Source organism: Branchiostoma belcheri, unplaced genomic scaffold (genome assembly GCF_001625305.1).
Source record: "Branchiostoma belcheri isolate BF01 breed outbred unplaced genomic scaffold, Haploidv18h27 scaffold45, whole genome shotgun sequence".
Classification (NCBI taxonomy): Eukaryota; Metazoa; Chordata; class Leptocardii; order Amphioxiformes; family Branchiostomatidae; genus Branchiostoma; species Branchiostoma belcheri.
In genome coordinates, this window is record NW_017804076.1 from 2,107,835 (window position 1) to 2,121,685 (window position 13,851).

A 13,851-nucleotide genomic window follows, 5' to 3' on the forward strand; every position below is an offset into this window, starting at 1 on the left:
CCGATAAATAGACCCTATCTGTATCTGTATCTGTATCTGTATAGCCGGTACTTGACACGAACCTTAAAAAATATTTAGCAGGCACTTGCATAACGGTGACATGACAGACTAATAAAGACGTTGCACACAGACGGCACGTGCTACCGACGACCGCGAGACGAATAAAGATGTCTTTCTCTTCCCTCGAGCATCGAAAAATTCATGACATACTTGGTTGCAAAAGCTGTGTCTTTTCATTCGGCTGCGCCCCCGGCCCCTCCCAGCAAAACGCTGAAATCATTATGATACACCGAGGGAGAAAAGATATCGCTTGGGGCCGACGCTGTGACAATTGCTGCAGGAGACATGCCTTACTGTTCATTATGAACATAAGAAAAATATAGTTGCAATTTAAGAAAGAAAGATAAAATTAAATTCTGCGTTTGTTTCTTCATTGGAAACGTTATGAGAAACGATATTTCTGACAAATGTAGAATATGCATATGTATCTCATTTCGTCACAAAATCAGAGTATTGTTCCTTTGCAACTCCATATACCAGGACAGAAACGGACAGATTTAACGTCCCAACATCTGCTTGGGGATTAGAAATAGAACATAGTGTAGACAACAGAAGAATGTCGTTCTTGGGTACATCAGCACAAGGCAATGCTATTATAATATACCACAAGATAGTGGTTATGAGGAAGCCTTGTCCCTGGTAGTTGTGCGCGTCGGGGTTCCCGGAGTTCGCGAAATTCCAACCGCGGTACCGAGTAAATAGGTAAGTCAGTCGGCTCCTGGTCTAGAGCCCGAAGAATAACCCAAGATAGGACTGGATACCAGGCTGAAGTTTCAAGTTACGTCTTACAAGTTGCAAGGTGAAGTGCATGGACCAAGAGCGACCTCTAGCAGTTCAATGGAGGACTGCACCAAAGAATGTTAACCAAGCCGCTCTTATTGCTGCAGTGATTTTTTCGCCGCTATGGGGCGTTTTTGCTCCAGACGATTTCAACACCAAGTGTTGCCACGCCTTTCCCGAAATTGGCAATCGATTGGCAATGAAAATGGCGGATTTCAGATAGAGGAAAAATTCACCAAGGAAATGTATCAGAAATATAAAAGCAATATATATTTCTTTCTATCTGGAAGAGTAAGATACTGTAAATGGAGAAACTTTCACAGTGATTCTATTCGCCTGGTTTTCATGGTTACCTATTTAGCTGCCAAATAATAGCACCATGCATATGGGTCTTCTTATTTTTCCTTACTGCAGAACTGTCTCAATTGCAAACTTCAAATGCTTTTGCAAAGGTATATTCATTCTTGATGAATTATTCCCTCAACCTTAATGTAAAGACAAGAGATTTCAGACTTCTGGGAACTATTTTCATGAATTTATTGGGACTGTGTGGCAAAGAGGATTGTACTCCGCTACATGTATTACACCATGGTTTATGTGTGATGAAATATACATACAAACTTCCCCTAGACTAGCCTCACCCAAAACAATACTTCCGCCTCAGTAAACAGAAGTAATCACAAATACAAGAAGCTCAATTTCAATTGAATTTATTTCAGCTGAAACAATATAATGAGCCTACTGTCTATTTTGTGTATGTCTACTTCTGGACATTTAAGAAAAACGTTACCATGAGAGAGAAGGTGCTATGTCACTAACACTCAGAAAAAAAATTGGTAAAACATTACACACACACAAAAAGGTAAGCGAAATCTTAAAAACAATCTTTATGTACAGCTTGAAAATACGATTATCACGTGGTCTCTGGTTTGCCAAAGGAGATATACATGTACCTACAGAATTATTGGTACTACATGTACATGTATATGTACAAATAATCAATGGACTATGATACATGTATGTGTTAGCTTACAATCTCTAACCAACAGTTACTAAGCAATGTTAAATGTCTTGAGTCCCAGCAAAACGTCTGTAGTGTAGGAGTGATATAGCAAGCAGTGATCAGTAACCAAGCTTTCCAAGAACAGCCAAAGGCTAAAGAAGTGAGAAAAAATGTAATGTATAATGAAGAGAGGAGGTGACGTGGAGTGGTCAACTCCAGGGAGGCACACCCCTGGATAGGAAAAGTATTTAGGAGGAAAGGACCCAACATCATTCCAGCCAGACCACAGAACACAGCAACATTGTACAGAGTTCAGAAAATTCTACAGTGCTGCTAGCTTCAGAAAATCATGGTAAGATGCTATAAGAACCAATAATCAATGGACAATGAGCATGATAATCATGCCAGTAATATTACCCTCAAACCAAAGAACACTTAGAGTTACACAAAAGCTTCCCAGGCCAAATTTTACATGTAACGTAACATGTTTGGGCCAGTGATATCCCTTCAAATGTTACCCTGTAGTGCATCTCTATCCTGCTAGGTGTCCTTGTTACTACAAATATGCACCTGACAGATGTGCAGTCATCGCCTATCCCTTCTGCTGTCATGGCCATGTGACCGATGCTTGTCATTTGACCTATCCTTGTGGTTGTCATGACTATCATATAATCTGTCCTTGTCACTGGACCCCCAGTTGTCATTCCTCTCCCTTCTGTGATAGTCACCTCTGTTACTACTGTCTTGTCTTTCCTTGCTGTCCCTTCCACCCCTGCTGTCTCTGTCCTTACTGTGCTGTCCATCCCTACTTCCCTTTTCACGCCTGTCATATTTATCTCTGTCTTCCCTCTCATGCCTTCCCTTACTGTCTTTTCTGTCATCCCTATCCCTGCTGTCTCTGTGCTGTTCATCTCTAATGCCGTGCCCTCCCTTGCTGTTCTGTCGGTGGTCAACCCCATCCCTTTCATACTTGTCACGCCTGTCTTTGGTTTCCCTCTCATACCTTCCCTTACCGTCTTTTCTATCCTCCCTATCCCTCCTGCCATAGCTGTGTTTGTCATCTCCATCCCTGTCATACACATCGCTGCCCTGTCTGCCATAGTAAGCTCTGTCTGCATTGTGTTTATCCCCATGGTCATTTCTGTCTTCATTACCTTTCTCATACGAGTCCCACTTTCTGCTACTATCTGGGTTGCCTTTACTCTCGCTGTATCTACTCCTTGCATAGCTGTCATCATCATGTTTCTCAATTTTTACTGGCCTTCCGGCCAAACCCTCCCTTTCAAGATTGTCTACCCTCCTCTTTTTGACCTGGGAGTCATCCCGTGACTTCTTCCGCTTATGCCTATGTTTCTTTGCACTATCCTCCTCCGAGTCACTATCTGAACTGCTCCCACTACTACTACTGTCACTGCTCGAGCTATCTTCCTTTCTCTTCTTGTGCTTCCTCTTTGTCTTCTTGTGTTTCTTTCTCTTTTGTTCCTCCTCGCTGTCTGACTCAGAGCTGGTGTCTGAAGATGAGGAGTCCTTACGTCTCTTGTGTTTTTTCTTGTCCTTTTTCTTCTGCTTCTTCCCCGCTTTCTGGCGTTTCTCTTTTTTCTCAAGCTTGTCTAGTTTCCTGTTAACGAAACCCAAACGTGAACTGCTGACTCTTGAGCTATTTACTAGCAAGTCTTTGATACTTCTTCTATTTCATCTCTTTTGATAGGACATGGACAAAACAGTAACTGTAACAGCGTTCAGCACAACATTCGAAACATGTATGGTTGCAAACATTTTTGCCTTGGACTTCATGATATTCTAAGAGAAGTGTGCCGACTGTGCAAAGAGGTTATACATGTACTACATCTTTCCAGGGAAAAGCTATACCAGCTATATATAGCAAATCCTGACAGTACAGTAACAGTTACACAAATGTCAAGCTGCTACTTGTTTCCTTGTGCAGAAGGTTACTTCATACTCTTCAGATAAAAGTCAAGCTTACAGTCTTGTATTACTAATCATGACATGACATTTGAAACTGTGATTGATAAAGGTCTTGATGTTGCAGAAGAGCCATAGTAACAATGTGGAAATGTACCAAATACAGAAACAGAGGTCTGGCTACTTACAATGTACATGGAAACAATACTGACAGAATCAGTGTAAGATATACTACTGTATATGTATGACTGGTTAACGTATTGATATTGCATATTTGTAAAGCAGTGATGTTTGTTTGTTTGATTCTTTTTGAGTGAGTGAGTGAGTGAGTGAGTGAGTGAGTGAGTTGGTAGGTTTTTTGAAAACAAAAATAAAATTTAAAAAACATCAAGATTGCTAGCCATATATACAAGATGGACTTACTTGAGTAGCTTCTTCTTCTGCTTGGTGGTGAGAGACTTGAGAAACTCCACCTCAGGATCCTCCTCCTCATCACTGACTACCATTTGCTGAAGGGAAGGATGGAAGTAAGATGTTACATTACAACGCCCGTAGCCAGGATTTTGAATGGGGGGGTTCTTCCCACTGCTTGAGTGGACCTCGAGTGCCGTAGGCGCGAGGCGAGCGCCGAAGGCGCGAGGTTCCTAGGGGGGTCCGGGGGCATGCTCCCCCTGAAAATTTTGAAAAATGAACCTTCTAAAATGGCATTTCGTGCATTTTTGAGAGGATTTTCAAGAGAAAATCAGAGATAAATTTTTATTCAATGACAAAGAGAGCAGTTTTTCTACGATTCCAGTCCATCTTTTCAAGAAAAATCTTAGACCTTAACATAAAATGTGGACCAAAAAGTGGACCTTTACAGAAAATGTGGACCAAAAAGTGGACCTTTACATAAAACCCCCCCTGGCTACGGGCATGCAACACAACAACCTTAATCGTTATTTTGTTTTGTTTATTTGACAGATCTCCATTATTGTACACAATTTATTGTGTGTTTCTTTTTTTGAAGAACCTTGTGACCCTTCATTAATCTTAGAGAAAAAAATGAAAAGTTGACTCTGGAATAAAGCCATAACAGAATGAAAACATAACCTTACAAAATTTCTCTCTCTCTTTTGGGGAGAATACCAGACCCCCGACTGTAGTCATGTTATGGGACTTGATGCACAACTTGAGCTGCAGAAAGTTATCATTCTGAACTTGACCCCTACACTGAAAAAATTCTGGCTGTACATCCTAGCACTTCTCTGGCATTTTCTCATTACAGAGAATAAAGGTGCACTATGACCTAAAGGTCACACAGTGCAGAATTGGAGATTGAAAGTCTAACCTGATTGGCAGCCTTGGGGTCGTTCTTCCTGCCCCAGACAGAGTCCTTCAGCATCAGACCCTCGCTGCGCATCCCAACTAACAGGTCAGAGGTCGACACGGTCGCTAAGAACAAAAGAACAAGATCAGACCAGTACATAGGATATTTTGTCTTGACATTGATATCAATAACTTTAGTCCATATACATGGAATCTTTAAATAGGGAATGTAGTTCTCTAGTAGCATGCATAGTCCAGTAGTTGGCGTCCCTGTCTCTTGAGGATGGGAGTTCGAATTCCGGCTGTTGTCGCTCATCCGACAGGCACACTACTGGAAAGGGTCGCAGTCCACTGTTCATTGTGCTTGTTGGAAAGAGCTAGGGGAATTTCCCCAGTACAATGAACCTGTATTAGTAAATACCATAATATAGTTGGTCTTCTCTGTCACAACCAGTGGGAGATTAGCTCTTTAGTGACCTAAAACTGGATTGAGATTGCTTCCCTTCTCTGCCCTTTCTCTAACATGATGCATCTACATATTTCACTAGTTTTAGTCCCTTTCCTAGAATATGTACAAATTTAAGCCACATCTGCTATTTTTGATTCACACAAGGCTGCAGATGCACAGGATTAAGTTAATGAGAACTTACGTTGGTCTGGGTCGTCTGACTTGGAGTGTGCCAGTCCAGACATGTTGAACAACGGGCACTAGAAGGGAAACACGGTAGTTAGCGTACTTCTTAGTACTATTGCATACAACGTTACATTAGCCTGAGTGTCAGCCTTTTTAGCTGGCCGGTAGCGGATCTTAGGGAGCGGACAAAAGCTAAAAAGGCTGACACTCAGGCTAGCGTTACATGTACAGACATTTGAAACCCTTCCATTCCTTTTGGTATTATACAGACATAATTGCTGAAACTGTATGTTGTCTGACATCTATTAACACATTTGCAGCTATGTTTTTTGTTAGTGATGTGGATTGTTTATCTTTCCAACGTGTATCTTCTGTACATTTGCTGGGATGGGTTTCTACCACTAGAGCAAAAACACTGACTGGTGCTGAATATCAAACCTTGCTTTTTTTAATGTACTTTTTTCAACAGCTGCAAAGATAGCCTACAGTAACATGAAGATATAGCTGTGCTAGCTGTTATAGTTGTTCAAACCATCGCTCATACATATATTAGGTGCAGTACTGCTTTGAAAGCATGCAACAATTTGGCCAGAAGGATATTCTTTGTTGGACATATGAGACACTGCAGACAAGTGTATACATTATGTTATATCCAAAAGCTGGTGTGTTATGCCGAAGGGTGGTTATACCAGCTATACAGATATATCAGCAACTTTGAGATATGAATGTTGCCAGCCCTTTTTTTCTTCCAGTGCAGCGCTCAAATTAGTACTCCTTAAATTCACCAATTTGTTCAAATGAAATTAGAAGGTTACGTGCACGTAATTTTGGACTGCATTTGCATCAGTGCAAGTAGCTTTACAGACTATTGCAACCACTGGAAATATCCAATCTGTGATAACATTCTACTTGGAAAAAAAATTGTGCAAGTATTTTTTCAGATGCACCTTAAAATAATGCAATTCGAGCCCTGCAGTGTATTACAAAAACTAATGTATGAATTGGGAGAGACAGCATTTTGTGGGAATCGTTACTCAAGTCAATTGCATACAAGTGTAAGTCATATATTTTGTTTATGTTAAAGTCTATAGACATTTTAACAATGGTTAAACGTTCATCTAAAGGACGAAGAAAAAGAGTGAGTAAGATGTGATATTGATATCATACCTCCCTGTCTGTGTTGACATGCCCCCATTTGTGACACTTGATGCACCGTACATTCCTCACCTGTATAGAAAATGGAGATCAAGGTGATTAGAGATGGCAGACTTCGCCCCCTTGACACACACACCAAAAACACTGACATAGAAATATACTTATAATAATAATAATAATAGAATAATATACACTTTGTTGTTTTAGTGAAGTTTCATGATGCTTTATAAAAGTACACTCAAAACCTCAAGATTGTTTACTATATTGCACTATATCCTGAAAGTTGGTGACTGTGTTTCCAAATCATTGTCCTAAGGAAAATAACTAATGACAGATCAATCATTACCTTCGTCCCAACATTATTTTGAACTACAGATTACAATTATCTAGATGTTCAAAAGTGCAAACAAGGAAGTAACACAACTCTAACTTTTCTTAGTACTCAAAATCTTGAAACTTGTCAGAAGGCACCACCATCCAGAGAACTGAATCTCAGCAGCCTGATAGCGTGCTACCTTCGGTCTTAAATCTCTCTTTTTTTACTGCCCACAAAACACCTTATTATTGTCTAACACGACCGCTGCTTAATACCTCCTAACAGCTTTACAACTTAGTGGAACCCCTGGAGTCATGTAACAGGTGCAGTCAGTCGAATCATTACAATACATTAGATTCCAGATCAAGAAATTCTCATTCATCTTCTGGGCTCTTTTCATTCCCACAAGAGTGGAAGTCAATAACGTAGGACAGAATCCCCCAAGCAACTTGTAAATTTCAGCCCAAGAAATGGACATCCTGTTATCCTTTTTCTTTTATCTTGCTAAGGAAAATCATGGGGACTCCTGATAGGAGGTTCAGATAACAGTTTTTATTTGGTGGCTATAAACTTCCGAGGTACTCGGCGAGTTTCACTACTCTCCAGAGATATATCAAAGGGATTGTGTAGATGTATCAAGTAAGGAAACTCTTTACATGAACGTCTGAGAAACCATTTCATTTGCAGATTCATCTGTTGCACGAAGGCTCACGCTGGTTTACGTAGAAGGATTTCTGTATACTGAGTTAGATTTCTGTAGATTCCAAGCAGAATTTATGAACCTATTACAGACTGACTGGGAAGATACTAGTAACGTGAGAAGGGCAAGGACAGAAACAGCCCAACCCCATTCCACTAGCCTGCAGGGTGCCATCCGTTTTGTAACAGGGCTCCTTACACTCACTACCCGTACAAAAATGGATGGTTCCCAGTCTACCTTTCAGCTGTTTGGAGATTACAATTGTTGGGGGTGGGGAGTGGAAAGGGCTTCAGTCCTCAATGCAAAATGGAAACTTCTGGAAAAGTATGCAACTACAGGTAAACCCTGGCTATCAAAAGGATTAAGTGGTACAAAAATAATTATAAGACAAAACCCTGAAATCTGGTAGAAACATGATATTTGAACTTGCTTCCAACATGTATGATTGTCTTCAATCTAAACATTCAACCAATACAAGTAACAGTTGCATAACCAATACAAGTAACAGTTGCATTTTTATTGTACAGTATTACGATGATACAAATTTTTATCTATTTCAAAAGTACATTCTACCAATGTATCGTTGTTAGAAGTAGCTAGGTAGAACTATAACATTTTTACATGACAAGTGTTGCTGCAGTCTGTATCACCTTGACTGCAGTTTGTGTTTGTAAAATATTCTTTATTTTCCTGTTTTAGTGACTATGCACTTTGCATGCACCCTGCAACACCAAGCCCACTGCTGATTTACCCATAGATTGGAAATACAATCATTCTCCACACAATTGCCTCGTGAATTAAACACCTTATCCTGAGACAATATCACAGCCTGACTGTAAAGCTTTGCGCTGGCACAAATAGCTGAAGGGCTTGTAAGAACAGAACATAACTTTGGTTTTTTATGTTGTCTGGGAACTTTATAACCACAGTAAACTTACTGCAAGATAATCGCAGTGACTGAGTGAGCATTGCCGAAGGACGTGTTCTACATTTCCAAATTGGTATTTCATTCTTATTATGCCACGGGGTGATCACAAAAGAGTGGCCGTAAAAGAACTTTCAAGAGCTTTTGATGCATTTTGTACGAGACATCCATATGCGCCATGTGCATCACATCAGTGAGTTAGGCAGAAAAAAAATCACACATCTATTGTGCTTCTGAGATCTACAAAATGTACAGTGTAGTACATGGTTCCATGGGCCAAGAGTACAGTGTACATATATGTAATACTAATAGGTAACCATATAAGAGAAAGAATTTTATGCATAAATTCAACTACTGAGTTTTTTGCAACCTGTCTTGAAAATAAATCTGAACTTGAGTGTTCCTCTGTGTTGGTAGAACAAGAATTATGAAGGATCTTTGAACTACAATTTCAAGTACAAAGAACTGGAATCACCCAAATTTCCAACTGTATGACACTACCCCTTGTCTGCAAAACACTAAAAATATCAATAAAATGAACTCTTCTCTAACTTTCTTGATGTTGGTAGCTTTTCCACTAACAGTTTTAAAAGTTATGTTCCATGCAGTCTCACAGGAACCATAAAGGGTTGTACGTGCTAATCTTGCCTTAGCACAGGCCGAGTTTAGACGTTTATGCTCTGCCTGCAACACAGGAAGACCCATTGAACTGCTCTTATCTCCGGGTTCCGCATGGCTTATTACCCTCATTCCGACTCCGAGAGGAACTATTCACGGCACAGGCTGGAAATGGGGAAGCCGTCTGGCTTTCTGTCTGCAATTTATTTCATGTTCAAGATTGTAGGAGGAGATTTGTCAACTGCAGTCTATATATAGTGGTGTTTAAGTTTCTTTGGAGCCATGCTACACAATGATACAGGTATTACAAGGAAAAGTACACGTTACTGGCACATTCCATCAGATAAAGCACCCTAAAAGGAGTTTTAAGAAAACTACAACTGCCTGTCTTTCAATTGCAGTCTATAGCTATGTTCTAGGTTCTATGGAGCTAAATGATATAGGAACTGCAACTGTCAATGTTGGAAAACCAATTGTGCAATGTTTCATCACTAAGGTGTCAGATCATGAAGCTAGAAATGGTCGATTAGCTCGAAAAATTCATGTCCCTTGCAGGGGTCCACCCAAAAAAGGTTAGGGTCTTTTTTTTTTTCAAGGGTCGGTCAGGAAACACAACATTTTTTACCTAGGCCCAAGGTCCCACCTGCTTTGGCTAGGTACCTGATTAATACCTCCTGACTGTCCATTTTATGGCCACCTTAGTATGCTGCTGCCACCACCGCCGGCAAAAACACAGGATAATGACGCTCGTGATTTAGAGCCTGAGTGTCAGGAGAAATACCTGATCAATCTATGCGAGAAGGGAGAAATCTAGGAAGATTTTCTGATCAATACGTGGACTGTGGTGGGAATAGGTAATGCGGAACGCAAAGACTAAACTGTTGGGTCGTGTATCACAGCTGCAAAAGTGCACTCTACCACTTTTTTTCCTTGATGAAGGTCTGGTGTACTAACATGCAGGCTTGTTGTAAATCTAACTATGTTTAATCTTTTAATTACCGTGAGAGGAACGTCAATATAGTGCCTTTTCAGATCACACCAGAAGGCTACTGCCTCTAGAACAGGACATCGGGAGTTTGAATCCTGGTAGTTGTCACTAATCCAAAATGCATGCTTCTACTCTTCAACCAACCTTGGTGGGAAGTAGCAACAGAAAATGGGGCATATGATAGAAAGGTCACAGTCTTCTCTAACAACCTCTGCTTGGAAACTACATGCTGCTGGTAATGGTAGCAGTCCACTTTTAAGTCGTGGTCCTCTGCTCATTGTACTTGTCAAAGACAGCTTGAGGAATTTTCTGGAATGAACCTATATATGTATATACTGCACAAAGCTCATATCTCTTATGTCATGACCACTGAAAGCATTGCTCTTCGGTGAGCCGAACTTTTTTGGGGTCACAATCAATCGCTTGTCTACAAATGAATGTCTATTTTCTTCCTTTCCTTGCTGACTTTACCTTTCAAAGTATCTCTGTAGGTTCTTGTTGTAATACATTAAAGGCATGCAACTTGCTCCTGGCAGTACCAAAAATTGTTAGATCACGACCAACAATAAATTGTCAGTGATTTCTTATCACTTCTACAAAGGTTCAGAGAGGGCAATCCTGTCATATTAATCCACACAGCAGTGGTTTTGACTAACACAAGTTTGTCAGGAAAATAACTGAACGGATGGAAACGCATTAAAAGTATTAGCAAAGAACCATATATATCATACATAACCACAGTCATAGTCACAGCTATATCATTATTCAATAAAATGCCAAGAATTATACCTCACTAATTACCTTTGCAATCTTTAACATCAACAAGTAATTGTTTGATAATATATGATTTACTACATTGCTTTATGAACAATAATTATCATACATACCAAACAAGGTACTACAGGACATACTTAAGTTCAATTTAAATGCTACTTCACATGTTACCCATTATGAAGTAACCATAGGACATCAGTCAGTATGTGTACAGTAAGGGTGAAGGTTGCAAATACACTAGACAATACATGTAGCAGCATCCAATAAGAAAACACAAGGTGAGACAAAGAAAGATGACCAAATCTTTGCCTTGTTGTCTTTCTTTGACGAAGAAAAAAAAACCTGTAATTTTGCTTCTTCCAATAGAATGTTTCATTCACGATTGATAGTCTTGATTTTTAAGAAAATCCTGTTCAAAAAAGATCTTTTGCTTTGCCTTGGAGTAGGATGAGAGTGGACACCAATTTTGAAGTATACATTCTTTACCCTGCATATTTCCCTTCATATGTACATCAGTGCTTTAGAAGACCAGTACTTTTTACTTATATCCACACTTTTTAATGCTCAGACTCAGAAAGTCTCAACTAATATCATATGACTGCTGCCATAAAAACTAGCATTTCTTTGCTGAAGCTTTTACTTCTGTTGTCTCTGCATGGATCTGTAATATTCTGTATCACAGCCTGGCAACCAGCTTTTTATGCCTCTCTTAGTATTCCGGAAATGTTGTAAGAGCTATGAGATGTCACCAAGTCTGCAGGGCTCCGGGGGAGGGTGTAAGTCAATGCACAGAGAAACCTTTGAAGTCCGGCTATCAAAGAGAATTCCTAGCCGGATGGATGTCCAGCTGCGATGGTGCGTGACCCTCCGTACCATCCCTGATCCCATTGAAGTTCATGTGCATGCCAGCGGCAGCCGCCATATATTTCCACACACACAGCTCAATACTAATAGCCAGCTTATCAAAACTTGGGAGCAACATTTTGAAAGCATCGAATTACCATACACTAGTTGAAGCACCTTTTGGGGTTTTTTGTATTTATTGCCAATGATATATAATAAACTTGCTTGAAAGCTTGTGAGCCAGCCCTTACGTAGAAATGATTTTATCTGTGTCTTTTAGCTGTGATTTTATCAATTTAACTGATTTTAAAACTACTGTAAAGTCTGGCGTAATTCAGTCTGTTGACTGCCATGTCAGATTGTGCTTCTTCTTTAATAAACCAATCATCATCATCATCAAATATTAAATTGCCAGCAGCATAAAAAGGTGTAAAGATTAATATCATCATCTTATATTAACTTAGGACATTTTTTGTCTCAGGATCATGCAGATGTACTGTTGAAAATGGACATGACCAAGCTAAAGTAAGTGCCCAGTCACATACATTGTGCGATCATCATATGATCGAAAAACTAAGAGCATTCTTGGGATAGTCGTGGTGCATGCTTTTTGCAAAACTCAGCCGTCTTTTTGTGGAAAGGGCTGTCTTCGATCCTTGTCAGCGGTTGGCTTTGTCACAACCTGCTTAAAAATTCTACGGCATCAAAATTGTACGACGACCTACAATGTTTGTGATCACAGCTTAAGGCAGGACTACAGCACAATAACAAGATGGAAGAATAATCACTGGTCTTACCGGGATGCCAAATGGCTGATCTCTGATGTTGGGGTCATTCTTGGCGTACCTAGATGGACAAAAAGGGAATGAAAGGACTTATTGGGACAGGGTTTTAAGAATGTATAACCTATGACACACAAGGAATTGTTACTCAAGCAACTGGATAGGTTCCATAACCTATTGCTTGAGAAACAATTCCTTTTCCAAGGGTACAACACTGGGGCCTGTCAGGGATTTGAACCCAGAACCTTCAGATTTTGAGTCAACACCCCTAACCAAAAGACCACCATTCTACCTTATCCACTATATCATTTTTGTGTGGAACAGTATTAAGACAGGGCATGTTTAAGATACAACCAAGTAACATATTTTTAATGTTACTTTAAGACTTTAAGACTAACCACCATAAAAGTTTATGCATCTCAAAAATACAGCCCTGTAATAACGTGTGCTACTTTTGAGTGTCAATGCCTTTTTATAGGCCATATGGACAAGTAACCTTTCCAGCAAATCACATGCAAGACAGTACTCTATCTTAAGTGTAAGGAAGCAATCTCGGAGAATGAATGCAACGGAAGCTTCTTCACCCATCTCAGCAGTTAATGTCAGTGCGACTTTGTATAAAATATCACTCCCGAACATTCCACAAGTCTGCCATTTTGGAGACCTTGACACGAACTTCGCTCTCCTGCCAGGAATGCTTTATTCATCTTTATCCCGGCCTGATTGGACCAACTTGCAGGAGGCCCATTCCAAATCCCAACGTAGAGCCGAAATGGGTCTCCTGAGCCGCACAGGCATTCTGGCCTTCAATAGTTGAAGAGCCAGGACTACGTGCCAATCTGCATGGCTTGGTCTGATAGTGCTGGAACTAAAGCCCGGGATGTGTGCGGAATACAGGCAGCATCGAGGGCAAAGTCCTACACGTCCTGACCATTCATGCCCCATACATATTTGTCCAACAGTTTGTGAGAAACTCAAGTAATGCAGTGAAAATTCACACAAGGCAATTGCCTATGTCGATGAAGGTTAGACATCCAGGTTA

General features: G+C 40.2%; 1 protein-coding gene across 1 annotated transcript in view; it reads right to left on the reverse strand.

Annotated features, from left to right (window-relative positions):
* Positions 1–1,534: 1,534 nt before the first annotated feature.
* Positions 1,535–13,851, reverse strand: part of LOC109478806 (corepressor interacting with RBPJ 1-like) — a 24,937-nt gene continuing 12,620 nt past the window's right edge. The window contains exons 4-9 of the mRNA XM_019780608.1: positions 12,825–12,873; positions 6,876–6,935; positions 5,725–5,782; positions 5,097–5,200; positions 4,190–4,275; positions 1,535–3,461 (exon numbers count right to left, since the gene is read on the reverse strand). Coding sequence (XP_019636167.1) covers positions 2,429–3,461; positions 4,190–4,275; positions 5,097–5,200; positions 5,725–5,782; positions 6,876–6,935; positions 12,825–12,873 — 1,390 coding nt within the window. The 3' untranslated portion in view covers positions 1,535–2,428. The remainder of the gene's footprint in view (positions 3,462–4,189; positions 4,276–5,096; positions 5,201–5,724; positions 5,783–6,875; positions 6,936–12,824; positions 12,874–13,851) is intronic.